The sequence below is a fragment of the Sciurus vulgaris genome (genome assembly GCF_902686455.1).
Source record: "Sciurus vulgaris genome assembly, chromosome: 11".
Classification (NCBI taxonomy): Eukaryota; Metazoa; Chordata; class Mammalia; order Rodentia; family Sciuridae; genus Sciurus; species Sciurus vulgaris.
This window is the reverse complement of record NC_136472.1, coordinates 53,455,072-53,475,716: the sequence shown is the minus strand read 5'-3', so window position 1 is coordinate 53,475,716 and position 20,645 is coordinate 53,455,072. Positions and strand designations below refer to the sequence as shown.

At 39.3% G+C, this 20,645-nt stretch overlaps 2 protein-coding genes and 1 pseudogene across 3 annotated transcripts; 1 reads left to right on the top strand and 2 right to left on the bottom strand.

Annotated features, from left to right (window-relative positions):
- Window positions 1–2,604: 2,604 nt before the first annotated feature.
- LOC306638638 (protein FAM117A-like) lies at window positions 2,605–4,849 on the bottom strand (the record flags this gene model as incomplete). The annotated part of the gene is given in 2 exon segments (XM_079101864.1): window positions 2,605–4,755; window positions 4,757–4,849. Coding segments are annotated over 2 exon segments (1,350 nt in total). The 3' UTR covers window positions 2,605–3,498.
- Window positions 4,850–13,604: 8,755 nt separating this feature from the next.
- On the bottom strand, window positions 13,605–14,600 carry LOC306639830 (mas-related G-protein coupled receptor member X1-like; the record flags this gene model as incomplete). The annotated part of the gene is made up of 1 exon (XM_079103537.1): window positions 13,605–14,600. One exon carries the CDS (start codon window positions 14,598–14,600, stop codon window positions 13,605–13,607), a length of 996 nt encoding a protein of 331 aa, XP_078959663.1.
- Window positions 14,601–18,177: 3,577 nt separating this feature from the next.
- LOC306639588 (dynein light chain 1, cytoplasmic-like) lies at window positions 18,178–18,724 on the top strand (annotated as a pseudogene). Its single transcript has one exon. The product of its transcript is annotated as a dynein light chain 1, cytoplasmic-like (transcript).
- Window positions 18,725–20,645: the final 1,921 nt, after the last annotated feature.

The window sequence follows — 20,645 nt, the reverse complement described above, 5'->3', positions numbered from 1 at the left end:
TACAATGAGAACTACAGAACACTAAAGAAAGAAATTAAAGAAAACCTTAGAAGATGAAAAGATCTCCCATGTTCTTGGATAGGCAGAATTAATATTGTTAAAATGGCCATACTACCAAAAGTGCTATACAGATTCAATGCAATTCCAATTAAAATTCCAATGACGTACTTTATAGAAAAAGAGAAAGAACTCATGAAATTCATCTGGAAGAATAAGAACCCAAAATAGCCAAAACAGTCCTGAACAGGAAGAGTGAAGTATGTGGTATCACAACATCTAACCTTCAACTGTACTACAGAGCAACAGTAAAAAAACGGCATGATATTGGCATCGAAATAGGCAGGTAGATCAATGGTACAGAATAGAGGATCCAGAGACAAACCCACATAAATAGAATTATCTCATACTAGACAAAGGTGCCAAAAATATACGATAAAGAAAAGATAACCTCTTCAACAAATGATACTGGGAATGCTGGAAATCCATATGCAGCAAAATGAAAATAAACCCCTATCTCTCACCCTGCCCAAAACTCAATTCAAAATGGATCAAGGACTTAGGAATTAGAGCAGAGACTCTGCACCTAAATGAAGAAAACGTAGGTGCAAATCTTCATCATATCCACTTAAGACCAGATTTCCTTAACCTGACTTCCAAAACACAAAAAGTAAAAGCAGGAATCAATAATTGGTATGGATTCAAACTGAAAAGCTTTTTCTCGGCAAAGGAAATAATAAAAAATGTGAAGAGAGAGCCTACAGAGTGAGAGAAAATCTTTGCCACACACACTTAAGATACAGCACTAATCTCCAGAATGCATAAAAACTCAAAAAACTTTACACCAAGAATACAAATAAATGAATCAACAAATGGGCTAAGGAAATGAGCAGACACTTCACAGAAGAGGATCTACAAGCAATCAACAGATATATGAAAAAAGTGTTTGAAATCTCTAGTAATAAGAGAAGTGCAAATGAAAACTACCCTAAGATTCCATCTCACCCCAATTAAAATGGCAATTATCAAGAACAAGCAATAATAGGTGTTGGCAAGAATGTGGGGAAAAAGGTACACTCATACATTACTGGTGGATTTGCAAATTAGTGCAGCCACTCTGAAAAGCAGTGTGGAGATTCCTTAGAAAACTTAGAATGGAACCACCATTTGGACAAGGTATTCCACTCCTTGGCCTATACCCAGAGGACTTAAAATCAGCATATTACAGTGATACAGCCACATCAATGTTTATAGAAGCTCAATTCACAATAGCCAAATTGTGGAACCAACGGAGATGTCCTTCAATAGATGAGTGGATGAGTGGAAACTGTGGTATATATAGACAATGAAATATTGTTCAGTAATAAAGAATGACAAAATTAAGGCTTTTGCAGGTAAATGGATGGAGTTGGATAATATCATGCTAAGTGAAATAAGTCAAGCCCAAAAAACCAAAGGCCAAATGATTTCTCTGATAAGTCGATGATGATACATAATGGAAACAGTGGGAGGTAAGGGAAGAATGGACAAAGGATGGACTGTGTAGATGGAAATAGGAGTGGGGAAGGCGTGGGGGAGGGAAAGATAATAAAATGAGACAAACATTATTACCCTATGTGCATCTATGAATACACAAATGGTATGACTCTACTTTGTGTAAAACCAGAGAAACTATAGTTATACTCCATTTGTATATAAAGTGAATCAAAATTGAAAGAAAGAAAGAAAGAAAGAAAGAAAGAAAGAAAGAAAGAAAGAAAGAAAGAAAGAAAGAAAGAAAGGAAGAAAGAAAGAAAGAACTCAAAAAACTTAACACCAAAAGGAGGCAAAAAAAGATCTGGCTTTATGGCCGTGAAGGTACTGTGAGTTTTTGCTAAAGGGAGTGAGAATGGCTGGCCATAGAATTAGCTCAGTGAGTCAGGCATTGAAGACAGGTTCACTTTTTAATCCCCAGTGCTGAGCTCTGCCCATGGCTCACATGCCCTCAGTATCTATTTAATGAATGAATATTTGAACAAGAAGCCTTACAGTGCAGGATGATGTGGGTTAAATGGAAAATAAACATGAAAACAGAATGAAAGGCCTTAACATATACACATAATGAGATGAAGAAAATACCATTCACCCTAATCCTAAATGTGAACAGTCCTGGGTTATTTAGAATTACTTATGTGTGACCAAATAACTGCTGTTGACTACTCATGTGCCTTTGCAGTGTGGATTCAAAATGGCTTTGTTTAGCACCCAGAGGCATTTGGTGAGCAGTGTGGGGTGAGCTTTGTGCCTCAGCTGAAATGTTCAACAGTGTAGCCCAGGAGGGTGTGAATGAGGGTGAGGAGTGAGTGCCACTGAAAAGAGTATTTGAAATCGGAGACTGTCTACGGAGGACTACTAGGTGGTGTGTACGATATAAACCTGCTCCATTCTCTGCCAGAAAATCCACAGCAGTATTTTTCTTTTTGGTGGAAGTATTTGTATGAGACGAGTATATGAAGTGAAACAGAAGGAGTCATAAAGGGAGTTGCTCAAGCAAATTTCAAACAAGTAAAGGAACCCACTTGTGTTTTTTGTTTTTTTTTTTGTATTTTTTAAAAATTTTTTAATACTTATTGATTTATTTGGTCTATTAACACCAAGATCTGCAAAAAACAATCTCTAAACACAAGATAAGAAAACTCAAACATTAACATTCTTCTTCAATTTTGTGTAAGCTCTGCAGTACGGAAAATATACAAACTTCAAACAGCTGCAAAAATAGTGTCTTTGGGAGAAAATAGAGTTTCTAAATCAATAGAAGAAAAATAGGCATTTTTCTAATCCAGCCCGGCCCTGGGGCAGGTGGAGGGTGTAGAGTCACCACTTGCCACCTGGAGGAATGCCAGCCCTCCCTCTCCCCCACCACCCACCAGGGGCTGGCTGCTGCTTAAGACAATCTTTAGTCAGGGTGAACGTGAGATGAAAATGCCACTTGGGAAACACTTGGTTCCTCCCTCTGCCAGCAGCTGAATTGGTCAAGTGTTGTGCCCTCTAGGGCCGCTTTGGTCAGCTCCTCCAAAGAGAGGGAGGCCCAGAGCTGGGCTGTCTGTCTTCTGGTCTGCTCTTCTGTGTTTCTGGAGGTGGAGAGGGAAGGGAATCTGGCCTTCCCCTCTCCTTCAAGCACAGCCAGCTTACTCCGCCATAACAATAGGAGCCTCCTATAAGTCATTTGGACTCGCACCCTGGGGTGGGGGCCTCAAGACCTTTTTGGGTGAGTTTCCACTGAGTGAGGGAAGCGCAGGTACACAGGTGTGAGTTGTAAGCTGCCCAGCTGCTAGGGGAGAAGGCAAGTCCCCTCACATTTGGAGGGGCTGGTGTCCATCAGAAAGAAGACCTGGGGCTTTGACACAATAAGTGAAAGTGCTCGAAGGCCGAGAGGGAAGGACTCCTCCATCCCCCTTGGGGAGCTAGAGAAGGGCCTGCCACCAAGGCACTGGTCTCCATGGTGAAGTTGAGGGGCTCCCTTCAAACCACCAGGGAACTCTGGAAAAGCACAGACTCTTCTGATGGTGGGGTGCACTGCCATGGCTCAAATGGCAGTGGGGAGGCCTTGGAGGCCTCCAGATCCTTCCGAGACGGTGTCCTGGGGCTGGCAGGGGGAAGGGGAGACCCTGGGCTTGAGGGGCAGTTATGGAAGATGAAGCCCATGCCAGGGAAGAGTGGTTTCATCAAGCTGACAGGGCAGAAGGCTGAGCCGGTGGGGTTGAAATGGACTTTGTTCTTGTCAGGACAGGAAGTCAGGAAGGCCAGGTCAGGACCTGGGGACGTGGCCTCTTCAAACACACGCACTCTCTCACAGCCTTCTGGGGGCTCCCGTTTGAAGACATAGCTGTGATTGGGCCGAGGGGAGGTGGCAAAGGCAAGGACTGGAGATGGACTGCCATCTTCAAGGAAGGCTGGGTGGCCTGGAGAATAGGCTTTGTCAGTGGGGACAGATGCCAGCTCACTGGCACCCCGGTGCTCCTCACGGCTGGCCTGGCCTGAAGGCTGGGGGGATGCCAGGAGCATGGAAGGAGAGCTGGCAAGGTTGCTGGGCTCCAGCAGGAGGAGGGAGTGATCACAGCTGCCACTCTGGGGAGGAGCAAGAGCACGGTGTCCATCAGGGACCTCAAGGATCCTCAGCAGTTCCTCTTCACCCTGCTCCTTCACAAACACCTCCTTCAGCTCTTGGTTGAGCCCTTCCAGGCTCCTGTGCAGGCAGGGGCTGAGTCGCAGGACAGGGGACCCTGAGGGGAAGCTGGGAGGTGATGCCCTCAGTGCTCCCCGCACGGCATGGTCCCCTTGGAGTGGGGAACCCCGCTCTTTCTCCTTTCCGTTACGGCTCAGCTTTGTCCTCTGCAATTGTTGCTTCAACTTGGTAATCTCTTTTCTGTGGTCTGTGCTGCCCCAGGACGCTGAGCACTTATGTGTGCAGGAGCTGGCCCGCTCGCCATCTGGCTCTTGCCAGGACAGGGGTGTCTGGGTGGCCTTGTCATTGGTACAGCAGGTGAAGGCGAAGGCCCCATCAGCATCTCGTGGCCACTGGCCCAGAAGGTGGGAGCTGAGGATGGTGTCCAGGGAGAAGGTACATCGGACCTGGGGTGGCTGAGGCCTACACACTGACTTTTCTGGGGGCACCGAACATGGGACGCTGGCTGCGCGGCCACCCCCGTCCCGGCGCTGATGCGGCTGCTGCAGCTGGAAGGGGACTGTGGCCCTGAGCGGCTGCAGCCCAGCCCGGGGGGGAGCCGGCGGGGACTGGTGGAGAGCAGCCCCGCCGGAGCCCCCTGGGCCCCCAGGCACCTCCGCCTCTGCCGCCCGCTGCGGCCCCTGCCATCGCCCGCCCGGCCGCCCGCTTACCTTGGCCCCAGAGCGAGCCCCGCACAGTCCCCACTTGTGTTTTAATGATTATCAGAAGTTAATTTAGAGTTTTTCACATAAGTTCTCTTCAAATCCTCCAAAGAACCTATGTGGTAAGAATTTCTACTTGTCCCATTTACAGAATTTGGAATTAGAACACAGCAGGATGAGTGAATATCCCTGGTATCATACAGTGTGGGTTTCAACATCCCAGGTTCTACATTTTACCAGCAGTTTTTTTGTATTTGTTCTCATTAGTTATAGATTACAGAAGAATGAATTTTGACACATTATACACAAATAGAGTACCATTTCTCAATCCTCTGACTGTACACCATTCAAAGTCATACCAGTCATGTAATCATACATGTACATGTGGTAATAATGTCCATCTCATTCTGCCATTCTTTCCACCTCCAAGTCCCCTCCCCTCCATTTACTCACCTCTACTCAATCCAAAATTTCTTCATTCTTCCCTCACTTCCCTCTGTTATGAGTCAGCATTCTCATATCAGAGAAAAGTTCCAGCACTTGTTTTTTGGTATTGTCTTATTTCACTTAGCATGATATTCTCCAGCTCCATCCATTTACCTACAAATGCAACCATTTCATTCTTCATTAAGGGCTGTGTAATATTCCATTGTGTATACATACCATCTTTACTTTATCCTTTCCTCTGTGGAAGGACATCTATGTTTGTTCCATAGTTTAACTATTGTGAATTTATTGGCTATAAACATTGATGTGGCTGTGTGTAATATGCTGACTTTAAGTCCCCTGGGTATAAACTGAGGAGTGGGACAGCTGGGTCAAATGGTGGTTCCATTCCATGTTTTCTAAGAAATCTCCATACTGCTTTCCAGACTGGTTGCACCAATTTGCAGTCTCACCACCAATGTTTAAGAATACGTTTCCTCCCATGTCCTTGTCAACATTTATTGTTACTTGTATTCTTGATAATTGCCATTCTGACTGGAGTGAGATGGAATCTCAGTGTCGTTTTTATTTGCATTTCTTTAATTGCTAGAAATGTTGAAAACTTTTTCATATATTTGTTCATTGAAGTGTCTGTTCAGATTCTTCGCACATTTATTGACTCAGTACTTTTTTGTTGTTGTTAATGTGTTTTTTGTTTGTTTGTTTGTTTGTTCTTTTTCCTGGAGATTAATGCTGTGTCTTAGGTGCATGTGGAGAAGATTTTGTCCCATTCTGTAGAGTCTCTCTTCATATTATTGATTGTATCCTTTGCTGAGAAAAAGCTTTTTAGTTTAAATCTATCCCATTTATTGATTCTTGATTTTACTTCTTGCACTTTGGGTGTTAAAGAAGTCAGTTTCCCACTACTTCCCCTTCCTTTCCCTTCTTTCCATCTCTGTTACCCTTTCTCTACTCCTCTGATCTTTCTTCTAGTTACTTATATTTTTTAAAACAATAATGTCTTGTGGGTGTATACAGTGGTGGGATTCATTGTGGTATATTCATATATGTATGTAGAAATGTTAGGTCAGATTCATTTCATTGTCTTTTCCTATCCATTTTCTCCTCCCTTCCCTTCATTTCCCTTTGTGTACTCCACTGATCTGTCTTCTTTCCATACTGCCTCCATTTTTTGGATTAAGTTCTTCTCTCAGTATGGAAATTCCTCAAAAAAATAGTAATTGAATCACTTCCCAGTATATATCCAAAGGATTTAGAATCAGAATACTACAGTGATACAGCCACATCAATGTTTAGAGTAGAATTCACAATACCTAAAAACATGTACAACAACCAAGATGAAGGTACCTTTTCTGTAGTTGTAGAGTAGAAATTTGGAAGGAATTTTGAGGCTTGATTGTGTTGGAGTCTCTAGCTCAGGTATGAAACATTTTTTTGTGTCTAAGAATTTATGAAAATTGGTATCTTTTTAGAGCAGACAAATTTGTCCTCTAATGAATGAGGAGTGCATTTTCCCACAGGCCCTGTGCGCCAATGGCAGGGCCCCTTCTCCTGTCTGGTCATTGTTTCCTGCTGCTGCAGCTGCAGCTATGGCTGCTGTCTTTGAAATCTGCTCCTTCCCCTGTTACTTTGAGCCCAGAATAGAAATGATGCTGTCCTATCGCTTAGGATGCTTTACTGTGCATTGTAAACTTCTTTTAGTCCTTCCACTTTTTATACATAGAATTGCAAGGAATGATCCTCAATTATTTCAGATTTACACCTTTCAGATACTCAAAGTAGAATCATTTTGAAAAGCAAGTAAATCAGTTAAATTGCATTCATAACAGCTCATATCTGGACACAATGCCTACCTGTCACCTTGTTCCTTAAATTCATTAGAAATTGCCATTCTTTCTAGGAAAGCACATTTCCAAAGGATGAATGTAAGAAATCTTATGGGGAGATGGATCAGAATAGAGAAAGTTCTGGTCATTCCCATCTGAAATCCAACTTTCAGGGCTGCCAGTACCTAGTTTCCAGAAAAAGATTCATGTAACTTGCTTTCCTCAGAAGGAAACTACATATAACACAAGGTTGAAATAAGGGATGTGTAGTAAGAAAAAATTCATAACTCAAATTGGGATTAAAAACTTCCAGATATATCACTTTTATTTTGTACATATTTCTATTCAGAAGTGGAGAATTTACCCAGGATGAAGGGGTATAGCCTTTATAGGATCAAGTCATGCCAGAGGACCCTGTTCCATCCTCTATTTGGGAGATTTACAAGAGTGGAGTGAAAGATGGTGACCACAAAGCAATGAACATGTTGAAAACCCCTGGGACTTCCTGTACAGTACTGTGGGCAAGTCAGAAACCAGAGCCACTCCAGGTATGCACTATCACCAAGACATTTCTTGACTGCTGTTCCATTTCCACTCACTTCAGGCTCTCCCATCCCAATGAGTTCAACCTCCTGCAAGTCATTGTTGTTATGCATCCTTCAATAACCACTGTCAGCCTTGGTAACCATGTTAGCAATGTGATCTTGCAATGTGGAGCTTCGTAACTAAAGAAAAAAAATATATATGAATAGGTCTTAAAGGATCACCATGGCTTGTCCATATGGTTTGGGGTATTGTTTCCATCACAGAAATAAAGCATTCCTGTGTATGATTTCTTTCACAACCACAAAGGATCATTTATAAAGTGAATCTCCCTGGATCCCATTCTCCATTGGCCATCATTTTCCAAAATTTCTATGCTTTCTTTTATTGTCACATTTGTCTTCGTTTTTGTTTTTCTTTTGATTTTATAGCATTGTTGTTAGAAAAATTATTCAGAATGCTCATATTTCCCATTATTTGTTTGTGTCCTACTTATGATCCATCCTGGCAGATGTTCTGCGTGCTCCTGAGGGGAATGTGGTTTGTCTTTCAGTTGGATAAAGTTTTCTCTATATGGCTGTTAGTTTCATTTGATCTAAAGTACTTTTCAAGTTCAATTATCTTTATCAGTTTTCTGTCTGGATTAGGCATCCATTATTGAAAGTGGCATATTGGAATCTCCCACTATTATTATATTCCAATGTATCTATCTGATCCTTTAGATTCTTTAATATTTGCTTTGCATGTTTATGGGCCACTGTTGGGTGTGTATATTTATAATCAATATGTCCTCTTGATTAATTGATATCCTTTTTATTACACAATGTGTATTTTTTCTCTTTTTGTCTATTTGACCTAAAGCCTAATTCACCTGATCTACTTTCTATCTATCTATCTATCTATCTATCTATCTATCTATCTATCTATCTATCTTCTATCCATTTCTGGCTTCATTTAGTTTACAGTGGTATAGAATATCATTTTTTTTTCTTTCCCATATTTTTGGAGTCTGGTCATTGAACCTACGCCCTTAGCATGCTGGGAAATTGCTCTGAAACAGTGACATCTTCACACTTCATGTTTTCACTTTAAATCTATGTGTGCCCTTTGGAGTGAAGCAAATATCTTATAGGCAGTATATAGAAGGGTCTTGTTTTTATTTTAAAATCCTATCATTCATTCTCTGTCTTTGTATTTGGTAATGTAATTCATTTAAATTCAAGGTAATTATTTTTTTATTGTAAACAAATGGGATACATGTTGTTTCTCTGTTTGTACATGGCATAAAGGCATACCATTTGTGTAATCATAAATTTACAAGGTAATTATTGATAGATAAATCCAGGCAGAACTCATTTTATTCCACTTTTACTTATGGTGATCTATATACATTTCTTTCCTTTATTGTCATCATGATTCACCCATTTCCCATTTCCATCCCTCCAAGTTCTATTTATCTTTCTTTGCCAGATATTGATGTGACTGAAAAGGTGGCAGAGGCACATGCTAGGTAATTGTAGAATTATCAGTTCAAATTCCAAGTATTTCAACAAGCCTTCCCTGTCTACTAACAACCACACACACACTTACTAGTGAAATCTTCTTGCACGCTTATCCCTGAGTCTGTGTTTGCAAGCTGGGGAGATTAGACCAATTACATCAGATCTCTAAGGAGATACCTTCTTTTAACCCTATGCTAATATCCCAAAGAAGAGCAAAAGAAAAAAAATCAGTTATTTTTAATGTGAGCTTTTATGAATGAACAATATTGGTTCTCAATATATACCATGCCATCTCCATACCCAACCTACTGCATAGATTGAAGAATGTATACTCACAGTGATTATAGCCATGGAGTAGAGAAATGGACATTTTTTGTTGTTCTTTTCAGTTATATGTAACAATAGGATTAATTTTGATATAATTATTAAATCATGGAATATAACTTGTTCTAATTCAGTCCCCATTACTTCCCCTTCACATCCCTTCTTCCTACTTCATGTTCCCTTTTCAAATTAGTGTCTTGTGCATGTTCACAATGGTGAGATTCACTGTGATCTATTCATATATGTACATAGAAATGTTAGGTCAGATTTAATCCATGATCCTTCCCTATTCCAACTCTCTTCCCTTCCCTTCACTCCCCTTTGTCTACTCCACTAATCTTCCTTCTATTCTCCTATGCCCCCATTATTTTGGATTAACTTCCAAATATCAGTATTAAGATTCCTCAAAAAACTAGGAATGGAACACTGATATGACTCAGCTATACCACTCCTCAGTATATATCCAAAGGATTTGAAATCAAAATGCTGAAGCAGCACAACCACATCAATGTGTATAGCAGCACAATTCACAATAATCAAACTATGGGCCATCCTTAGTGCCCTTCAGCGGATGAATGTATATAGAAAATGTGGATTGCAAAATTACCAGGAATACAAATCATATCGCAATAATAACCTTGAGCATTAATGGCCTAAACTGATCAATCAAAAGACTGACTGGCAGATTGCATTAAAATACAAGGCCCAACAAAATGCTCTTAGACTTACCTCATAGGCAAAGAAATCTACAGAAGGTGAAGGAATGGGGGGAAAAACATCCACATGCATTGCGTAAACAGGGGATTCTATTCACATATCAGATAAAGTGGACTTCCAGCCAAAGTTAATCAGAATGGACAAAGGAGGACATTTCATACTGCTTAAGGGAATTATACATCAACATGACATAAAAATTATACATTATGCCCCAAACAGAGGAACATTTATGTTCATCCAACAAACCCTTCTCAATTTCAAGAATCAAACATTTCAAAACACAATAATACCAGGAGACTTTAATACATCTCTCTCACTACTGGATAAATCCTCCAAACGAAAAAGTAAACAAAGAACTAAATAATGCAATAGAACTAAATAATACAATCAATAATTTAGACTTAACAGACATATAGAATATTTCATCTATCAGCAAGCAAATATGTTTTCTTCTCAGCAGCATAAAGTTCCGTTTCTAAAATAGACCATATCTTAGGCCACAGAACAACAGTTTCCAAATACAAAAACATAGGGATAATATCCTACATTCAATCAGATCATAATGGAGTGAAATTAAACATCAATAATAAAATAAAAAAAAGAAGTTACCCTAAAACCTGGAGACTAAACAAAATGAATGATGTGCAGATAGCTGAAGAAATCAGGGATGAAATAAAAATATATTTAGAAGTAAACTAGAATAGTGATACAACATACCAAAATTCCTGGGATACTGTGAAGGCAGTGCTAAAAGGAAATTTCATTGCATTTCATTAACATAAAGTCAATTAATAAATGACCTAACATTACATCTCAAAGTCCTAGGAAAAGAGCAGATCAACACCAAAACTAGTAGAAGATAGGAAATAATTAAAAGCAGATCAAAAATCAATGAAATTTAAACAAAAGAAACAATTCAAAAAATTAACAAAACAAAAAGTTGATCCTTTGAAAAAATAAATAGAATTTATAAACCCTTAGCCATGGTAATGAAGACAAAGGAAGAGAAAACTCAACTTACTAAAATTCACTTCACCTTGTTGGTCTAGGATCAGACTTCCTTAACAGGACTCCCATAGCACAAGAAATAAAAGCTAGAATCAATAACTGGGATAGATTCAAACTAAATAGCTTTCTCTCGGCAAAGGGAACTATCAGCAATGCGAAGAAAGAGCCTACAGAGTGGGAGAATATCTTTGCCAATCATACTTCAGATAGAGCACTAATCTCCAGAATCTATAAAGAACTCAAAAAACTCTACTCCAAGAATTCAAATAGTCCAGTCAACAAATGGGCTAAGGAAATGAATAGACACTTCATAGAAGAAGATCTACAAGCAATCAACAAACATATGGAAAAATGTTCAACATCTCTAGTAATAAGAGAAATGCAAATCAAAACCACCCTAAGATTCCATCTCACCCCAATTAGAATGGCGATTATCAAGAATACGAGCAACAACAGGTGTTGGCGAGGATGTGGGGAGAAAGGTACACTCATACACTGCTGGTGGGGCTGCAAATTAGTGCAGCCACTATGGAAAGCAGTGTGGAGATTCCTTAGAAAACTTGGAATGGAACCACCATTTGACCCAGCTATCCCACTCCTTGGCCTATACCCAAAGGACTTAAAATCTGCATACTACAGAAATACAGCCACATCAATGTTCATAGCTGCTCAATTCACAATAGCCAGACTGTGGAACCAACCTAGATGCCCTTCAATTGATGAGTGGATAAAGAAACTGTGGTATATATATACAATGGAATATTACTCAGCCATAAAGAATGATAAAATTATGACATTTGCAGGCAAATGGATGAAATTGGAGAATATCATGCTAAGTGAGATAGGCCGATCTCAAAAAGCCAAAGGACGAATGATATCGCTGATAAGTGGAGGATGACACATAATGGGGGGGAGGGAAGGGTTAGAGTTAGGGTTAGGGAGGGGATTAGGGAGGGGGGCAAGTATAGAGGAAGGAACTACTGTATAGAGGGTAAAGAGGGGTGGGAGGGGTGGGGGGAAGGGAAAAAATAACAGAATGAATCAAACAACATTGCTCTATGTAAATTTATGATTACACAAATGGTATGCCTTTACGCCATGTACAAACAGAGAAACAACATGTATCCCATTTGTTTACAATAAAAAAAAAAAAGACAACAACAACAACAAAAAAAAAAAAACAGTGAATGTGATTTCCTCTGATGGTTAAGAAGTGGGTGGTGGTGGAGAACTGTTATGTTTTGTAATTAGTAACATAGAAGAATTATTTGATTATTTAAACTATGTGCATATTTAGCTTCAATATACATAAATAAAAATCAGAAATCTAAAAAAAAAAAAAGAAAAAGGAAATATCACAACACTCACTACTGAAATGCAGAAGATAATCAGAAACTATTTTTAAAATTTAACCTCCTATAAAATAGAAAATCTCAAAGACATCAACAAATTTCTAGATACATAAAATATACCCAAACTGAATCAAAAGGACATACACAATTTAAACAGATCAATTTCAAGCAATGAAATAGATGATGCATCAAAAGACTACCAATTAAGAAAATCCCCAGACCAGAGGGATTCTCAGTCAAGTTCTACAGGATCCTCAAAGAAGAACTGATCCAAATAATTTTCAAAGTAGTCCATGAAATAGAAAAGGAGGGAACCCTTCCAAACTCACTCTATGAAGCCAGTATCTCCCTGATACCCAAATCAAACACATACACAGCAAGGGAAGAAAACATCAGTCCAATATCACTGATGAACATAGAGGCAAAAATTCTCAATAAAGTACTGACAAACTGCATACAGAAACATACTTAAAAGTTCATGTGCCATGATCAAGTGTGGTTCATCCCAGAGATGCCGGGTTGATTCAACATATGGAAATCAATAAATGTAATTCATCTGAGTTTCATTTTGTGAGCCACTCATAACCTGTATTCAGTTAACTACTCTTTCACTCTGCAGGACAGATCCATAAAAGAAGAGCATTATTTTCTACAACTTCAGGTAGGAAATAGTAAGGGAAAAAAAGAGAGAGAGAGAAAGAAAGAAAGAAAAAAAAGATTTATAATTTAGTACACGGAGTCTTTACACATTGGAATGAATATGTCAAAGAAAAGCATCAAAGAAAAAGATTTAGGTGAAGATATAATGAGACATTTATTGAAAATATAAAAACTTGTATTGAGATGTTCTTACATAAGATTGGTTTCCATGAGAGAAAGAAGAAAATCCAGGTTAATAAAAACCCTAGAAGACATGAAGGAATTTCAGGGACAGGAGGCTGAGAGAAGAGCAGACAACTGTCAGTGTGGCTGGGCACTGTTGCCTCTTGAAGGCACATCTGAAGGACCAGAGCAGAGGCTCTTCACCCCGGCTCCACTCTGCTGCCTGACATCTCCAGGGTTCCCTGAGAAAGGCTGCCTCCACATTCATCCTCTTCAGGAGTGTCCTGCAGAGCCCGCTCAAGCACCAGCTTGAGGTTCCGTGCCTGCAACCGCTGCCTAAAGGAGCCAACGAAGAAGTAAATGATGGGGTTGGCAGAGCTGTTAACAGAGGACAAGACAAGTGAAGACAGAAAAAGGCAATTAAGTGTCTCATAAGGAATCTTAATCCAGGATAACAGGAACAAACTGACACCAAAGGGCACAACACATAAGAGAAAGACCAACACCGTGAGCAGGATGGTAACATACAGCCTAGTCAGAGGCTTTTGTTTGGATCCACAGAGCATCCTACCCAGCAGGACCAGGCTGGACCCTAACAGAACCACAAAAGAAAAAAGCACCCATGCAGTTAGAGTAATATTAACTTTTTCACACAAATCAACTTCAGATTCTTTGAAATGAAAACAGTACACCCGGTCCAGGATGCTTAGAAGCATAGACAGGACCCAGAGCAGGGCACACATGATAGCTGATGTGTGTCTTGGGCGATGGCAGTGGTACCAAATGGGCCACAGGACTGACAGGCAGCGCTCAGTGCTAATAGCACTGAGGATGTTCAGTCCTGCAATATAGAAAATGCTTGCCCCAGTTCGTATGAAACCATATGTAGAAATAGAGAAGTGAAAGATCTTTACAAGGACTTCCACCAGGAAATAAGTGATATGGAGGCAGAGAAGGAGCAAGTCAGCAGCAGCCAGGTTTAGGATGTAGGTGTAAAAGGCATTTCTGCGCATGCGGAAGCCCAAGAACCAGATCACGGATGTATTTCCTGCCAGTCCAATCAAGGAAATCATGAACACGAACGCTTGTGGAATCAGATTATTCATGTCACAAATTGGAGGACGATTCTCATAGCTTCCATTGGTTGGTGTGGCTTCTGTCCTCCAGGCTGAGATGGTTGGATCGAGGCTCCTCATCTCTTCAATGGGACTCCTGAGAACATAAAGAAGACTTGAGCACTTGCAGCAACAGCTCAGATTCTCAGGATCACCCTGCTATGTGGGGATTACATTTAAAAAAGAAGGAAAACAGGATGGAATAGGTGAGGTAATCTATCAACAGCTGGGGATTCTTGAGATATGGATTCCAATCCAGTAGTTATTATCTGAACAGCCTGAGCTCTCTGACCTGAGCATAAATGACAAAGAAATATACTATAATCTGAACACTCTCACTCAGAGGGGACCAGCACTACTGTGTCCTGGGACAGTTTTTTCTCAGGTGCAGAAATGAAGACAGACACATAAGTGATTGTAATATCCCAATCATAAAGAAAGTTTCATTCAAGGAGGTAAAAGAAGATCTGACTTTATTGCCATGAGGGTAATGTGAGTTTTTGCTAAAGAGGGAGTGAGAATGGTTGATCATAGAAATAGCTCATTGAGTCAAGCATTGGAGACAGGTTCACTTTTTAATCCCCTGTGAGGAGCTCTATGTGTGGCCCACATGCCCTCAGTATCTATTTAGTGAATTAATATATGAACTTGAAGACTTACAGTGCAGGATGATGTGGGTTAAATGGAAAATAAAAATGAAAACCCCTAGCTCTCTGCTGTGAGACTGGGTGTTGGCAGCGGCACTGCTTCTCCACCTGCCTGGTCATCTCCTACTAATACAGCTACAGCTATGGCTATGCTCTGTCCCCTGTAGCTGCTCCTTCCCTTTCTCTTATACACCAGGGTTGAAAATACTGTTTCCTTCTTGCTTTCCTCAAGGCACTTCACCACGCATTGGCATCTTCCCCTTAGTTTTGGACAGCTCTGTAAATATTCTCTCCTGGAGTACACTTCAATTATTCCAATTTGAACCATTGGTTTCTTATGAGAAACTTGAGAAATATACAAAGAAATATTTTTGAAAAGCAGGTGAAAACAATGAAACCCATTATATAGCATCTTAGCTCTTATGAGTTATACTTCTACGTGGCTTAAATTTTTAAACAAATCTTAAAAAGGCAAAAATCTATCTATGACAGCAAATTTAAATGGTTAAAATTAAGGGGATAATGAGGGCTCAAGCCCAAAGGGAAAAGGTCTCATTAACCCCATTTTAGACTCCCCAATTCAGAGCTTTGAGCAGCCAGTCTTCTGATGTATGATTCTGTCTCCTGCCTTTCCCTAAAAGAAGCACCATGACCCACTCCATGTCGCACACTATGGTAGAAACACAGGGGTGTGAACTTAGAGTAAACACCATACCTTACAGGAATTCTGACAGCTCTTACCTTTCTTCCATTCTTCCCTGCAGAGGTGGAGAGCTGAGCTCTGCTGACAACAGAGAGTCTTTCTCAGAAGGAGTGACAAAATGGTATGATCCTTCGTTTTCCAAGTACAGAGATGCCTATGGAAGCTGTATTTAAGGCTGGTGACCAATTGAGGCTTTTAAGGTTCTGAACGGCACCTGTGCTTTATTGTCCTTGGATTGGGAGCAAATTGGAGACCACAGACATTGGGACTTCATTTTAATGAAAATGTTTCTGGGCATCTGCACCATTCCCACTCACATATCAGCCCCTCCCATCCCATTCTTTTTACTCCACCTACTTTTAAGTGGTTGTGTTTCTGTTTCCTTTGCCAACTATTGTCCTAGGTAACAATGTAAGCAATGTGAGCTTTCATACTGAGTTTTATTATTAAATAACAAAATATACCATTGAAATCATTAAAGGTTCATCATGGCTTGGCCCCATATATATATATTTTTTAATTTCCTTTGCTCATCAGTAATGCATTTATTTCTATAAGTTTGTTTCAAATGACAGAACAAAAGGATGTGAATCCTATTCTCACTGAATCCTATTCTCTACTTATTACCTATACCCATTGTGATTTTTCTCTGATTAGCAAACATCTTTCTGTGTGTCACAGCAAAATTTATTTGGAAGTCCTAATCTCCATTATCTTAGAATAACTTTATTTGAAGATGGTATCCTTCAAGACATAATTAAGTCAAGAGGAATCCCTTACTGTGAGTACTATCTAAAATAAATGGTGTACTTATAGGAAGAGGAGGTTAAAAAACAGACACCCTGAAGGAGGGTCAAGAAGGAGACACGAGAAGAAAAGGATCCCATTTATAAGAGCTGGAGAAGGGCCTCAAAACACACACATATCAGAACACTATACTTCACTTATAATAGATACAATAATTTTTTATTTAAATGTGGGAAGCATTTGAATAAACTGGGTATTTTATATATCGCTAGTGGGAAAATTACATGTTTCAGCTACTCAGCCATATTTTTTACATTTTAAAAAATTAAATGTCATAGATTTTCACACATAAGCAGTGCATGCATAAAATAGTGAAACCCAAATGAGGTCTGTAGTGTAGGTGATTTGGTTGTACTAACATCAACTTCTTTGTTTTGGTAATGTACTACATTAATGTAAAATATCTGTAGTCTGAGTAGTGGGTATACAGAAACTCTACTAGTTTTGCAAGTCCATACTTAATTCTGAAAGATTACTTAAAAATGATTGAAACGTTTATTTGTTCAGTGGACAACCTACATGAATAAGGAAGCCACCATCAAAGAAGACATAGGGAAGTCTAGAGAGAATTTTATAAGCCAGGTACCAAGGCCAGTAGAAAATATCATAAGAATTCACATACTCTCCACTATAATTAAGCAAATGTTCAAATTTTGTGATATTTTCTTTCAATAGCAATTTTAAAAGAAATCAGTGCTCTCCTTCAGCACTTTTCAGAAACTGGTTGATAAGCCTTATTCTATCACATGTGCACCGGCATGTTAAAACAAAGATTTAATCTGAGTGTCAAAGAGCATATTGGCTGGGGTACAGCTCAGGGGGTGAGCAAAGGGTAAGCATGTGAGAGGACCTGCACTGAAACAAAGAAACAAACAAACCAAAAAGATAGTATTGGTACTAAATGCCCAAAGAGGTGCTGGTCACATACAGATTTAAACACGACATTTCTGAAAATTCTTTAACCAACTCGTAAGCGTAAAACATAGAGGCTATAAAAAAAGATGAGTGTTGCATTCCTATGTGAGGCATAGCATTTTGAATTTATTTTGAAGATGAGTTATTTTTCCAGCTCTCAACCAGGTGTTTTTGCGGGTCAAAAAGCATCAGAGATAAGCCAATCTCAAAAAGGCAAAGGACGAATGATATCGCTAATAAGTGGATGATGACACATAATGGGGGGAGGGAAGGGTTAGTGTTAGGGTTAGAGTTAGGGTTAGGGAGGGGGGCAAGAATGGAGGAAGGAAGGACGGACTGTATAGAGGGAAAAGAGGGGTGGGAGGGGTGGGGGGGAAGGGAAAAAATAACAGAATGAATCAAACAACATTACTCTATGTAAATTTATGATTACACAAATGGTATGCCTTTACGCCATGTACAAACAGAGAAACAACATGTATCCCATTTGTTTACAATAAAATTAAAAAAATAAATAAATTAAAAAAAATTTAAAAAAAAAAGCATCAGAACAGAGACCCCTCAGGAGACCATTGCAGTTGCCCAGTCACTGCCCCATGGTCATCACGTGCGACCCGAAGGCAATGATAAAAAATGTGGACTTGTCAGAAGAGATGCAACAGGATTCGGTGAAGTGTGCTACTCAGGCATTGGAGAAATATAACATAGAAAAGGATATTGCAGCCCAGATCAAAAAGGAGTTTGACAAGAAGTACAACCCCACCTGGCACTCCATTGTGGGGAGGAACTTAGGTAGTTGAGTGACACTCGAAACCAAACTCTTCATCTACTTCTACCTGGGCCAAGTGGCCATTCTTCTCTTCAAATCTGGTTCAAAGCATAGACTGTGCCACACACCCAGTGATCCATCCAAAAATAATGACTGAGGCCTAGATTCCAAATACCAGAGACTTAAATCTTTAGCCTTGCTAAGGGAACAGCTTGATCTTTGAATATTTATTGTGTTTTGTACAGGGCATTCTCTGTACTAGTTTGTTATGGTTATAAAACAATTAGCAAAACATTTTACATTTCTATTTATTTTCTATCCCATATTATTTTGCCCCATGATTTTTCCTCTCAATCCATTCCTTTAAAAAATGAATCTGTTGGAGATTTAAAAAAAGCACCAGAACAGTGGATTTATTCCACTGCTTCTTTCTTTGCCCATTACCTCACAAAAAACTTTTCTGGGTTCTATTTCTCTGTTGTTTGCATGTGGCTTCTGACCCAGTAGGTCAGTAAGATGGACATATTTCTAGGAAGTGGGAAGAAAGGACAGGTTGTGGCCTTGCCCTGGGCTCTCCTGACTGTCTTAGATTTAACAGTATTTTGGAGTTGATTTCAATGAATTTTTAAAACTTTGTATATTCATTATTTATTTATATTCATTATTCATTATTTATATTCATTGTTTCTATATTTATGCTGTATTTGGGGGATCTTCCTCAAGAAAACTTCATGTTTCTTCTTCAAAAATGAAAATGTAGACTTATTGATTTTTCTTTCATTTTGATTGAAATTTTCAAATTTCCATAAAAGTTTAAACAGTACAATGTAATCTTGCATACTTTCTCTCAGAAAGCCCATTCAAGTTTCATTAAGAATCCTCTTTCTAGCAAAAGGATCTAGGTTGAGATTCACATGTTGAATTCCTTTGTCTAATCTGCATGGTGTTTCTCAGTTTTCTCAGCTTCTCAAACTTTCCTTTTATGACCAGGGCCATTTCAGACTTCAAACTTCATGGAGATGTTTCTGGGAATCTGCCCTGCTTCTACTCATATTTCAGTCTCTTCCAGCTCTTCCCTTTTGATCCACCTCCTTATAAGTTATTGCCGTTCTTTCTTTTAATTGCCAACTATGATCCTAGGTAGTAACATAAGCAATGTGAGCTTTCATAATGGAGCTTTATTACTAAGTAATAAAGTATATCATTGGGTCATTCAAGGCTCATCGCATCCTGACCTCATGTTTTTTAGTACTTTACCTCTGCAGAAATGCATTTACTTCTGTAATTGTGTTCCAAATTACAGAGAAATGTAAACAAAATTAAAATTTCATTGAATTCTATTCTCCTGAACTCATCACTTCCTACCTCCACCAATTTTTATTTCCTCATTATTATCCCTGAAGAACAAATTCACATTTCTCTTTTTAAATTGTCAGTATGAGGAACTTAATTACCTAACTTCCCTTATGAAATATGATGTATTGAGCACATTTTTTTTGTCATCTCTACACCTCATGAATTTTTTAAATTTATTTTCATGCAGGGTAGGCACTCAATATCTGAAGTCTTGTCTCACATGGCTTCATTTTTTTGCTCTTCTTACTATAGTTATGTTAGGCTACTGTATTTTTACAAAATTTAATTTATATTAGGAGCCAAGATGGATATGAAGTTTGAGGGTCATTGGTGGAATTCTATGATTTGGATATTGTTTCATTGTATCTCCTACTCAAGCATTCATGCGATTTTGATTGGTCTATAGGGTGGCAGTATTGGGATGTTCTGTGGAACCCTTAAGATATGGGGCCTGGTGGGAGGTCCTTAGGTCCTTGGGATGGGCTCTGAGAATTTGATTCTCAGCTACTCATAGAGTTCTTGTGAGAGACTTGTTATGAAAGAACATGGCTGCCCTCACTCAATCGGCTCTCTACTTCTTGGTTGGAACTATGATCCTTCTTCTGTAGGCACTCCTATTATTCACCATGGATCCTGGCCCAGAGATAATTTAATTTAACCTTTTGAAACCATGAGTCAACTGTTCCAGAAATTTTGTTGTAAAAAAGCACTATCTCATAAATAAGTTAACAAAATTCAGAAAATTTCTTCAGTGGGTAAGTTTAGAAATTTTTTTAATAAGGATGATGTTATGGGTTGAATTATGTCCTTTCAATATTTAGTTGTGAAAGATCTGCAGTACTCACCTTTGCAGGCTATAATTCCTCATTATCTCAGAATATGACTATCTGTGGAGATGGATTCCTTCAAGAGCAAATGAAATTAAGAAG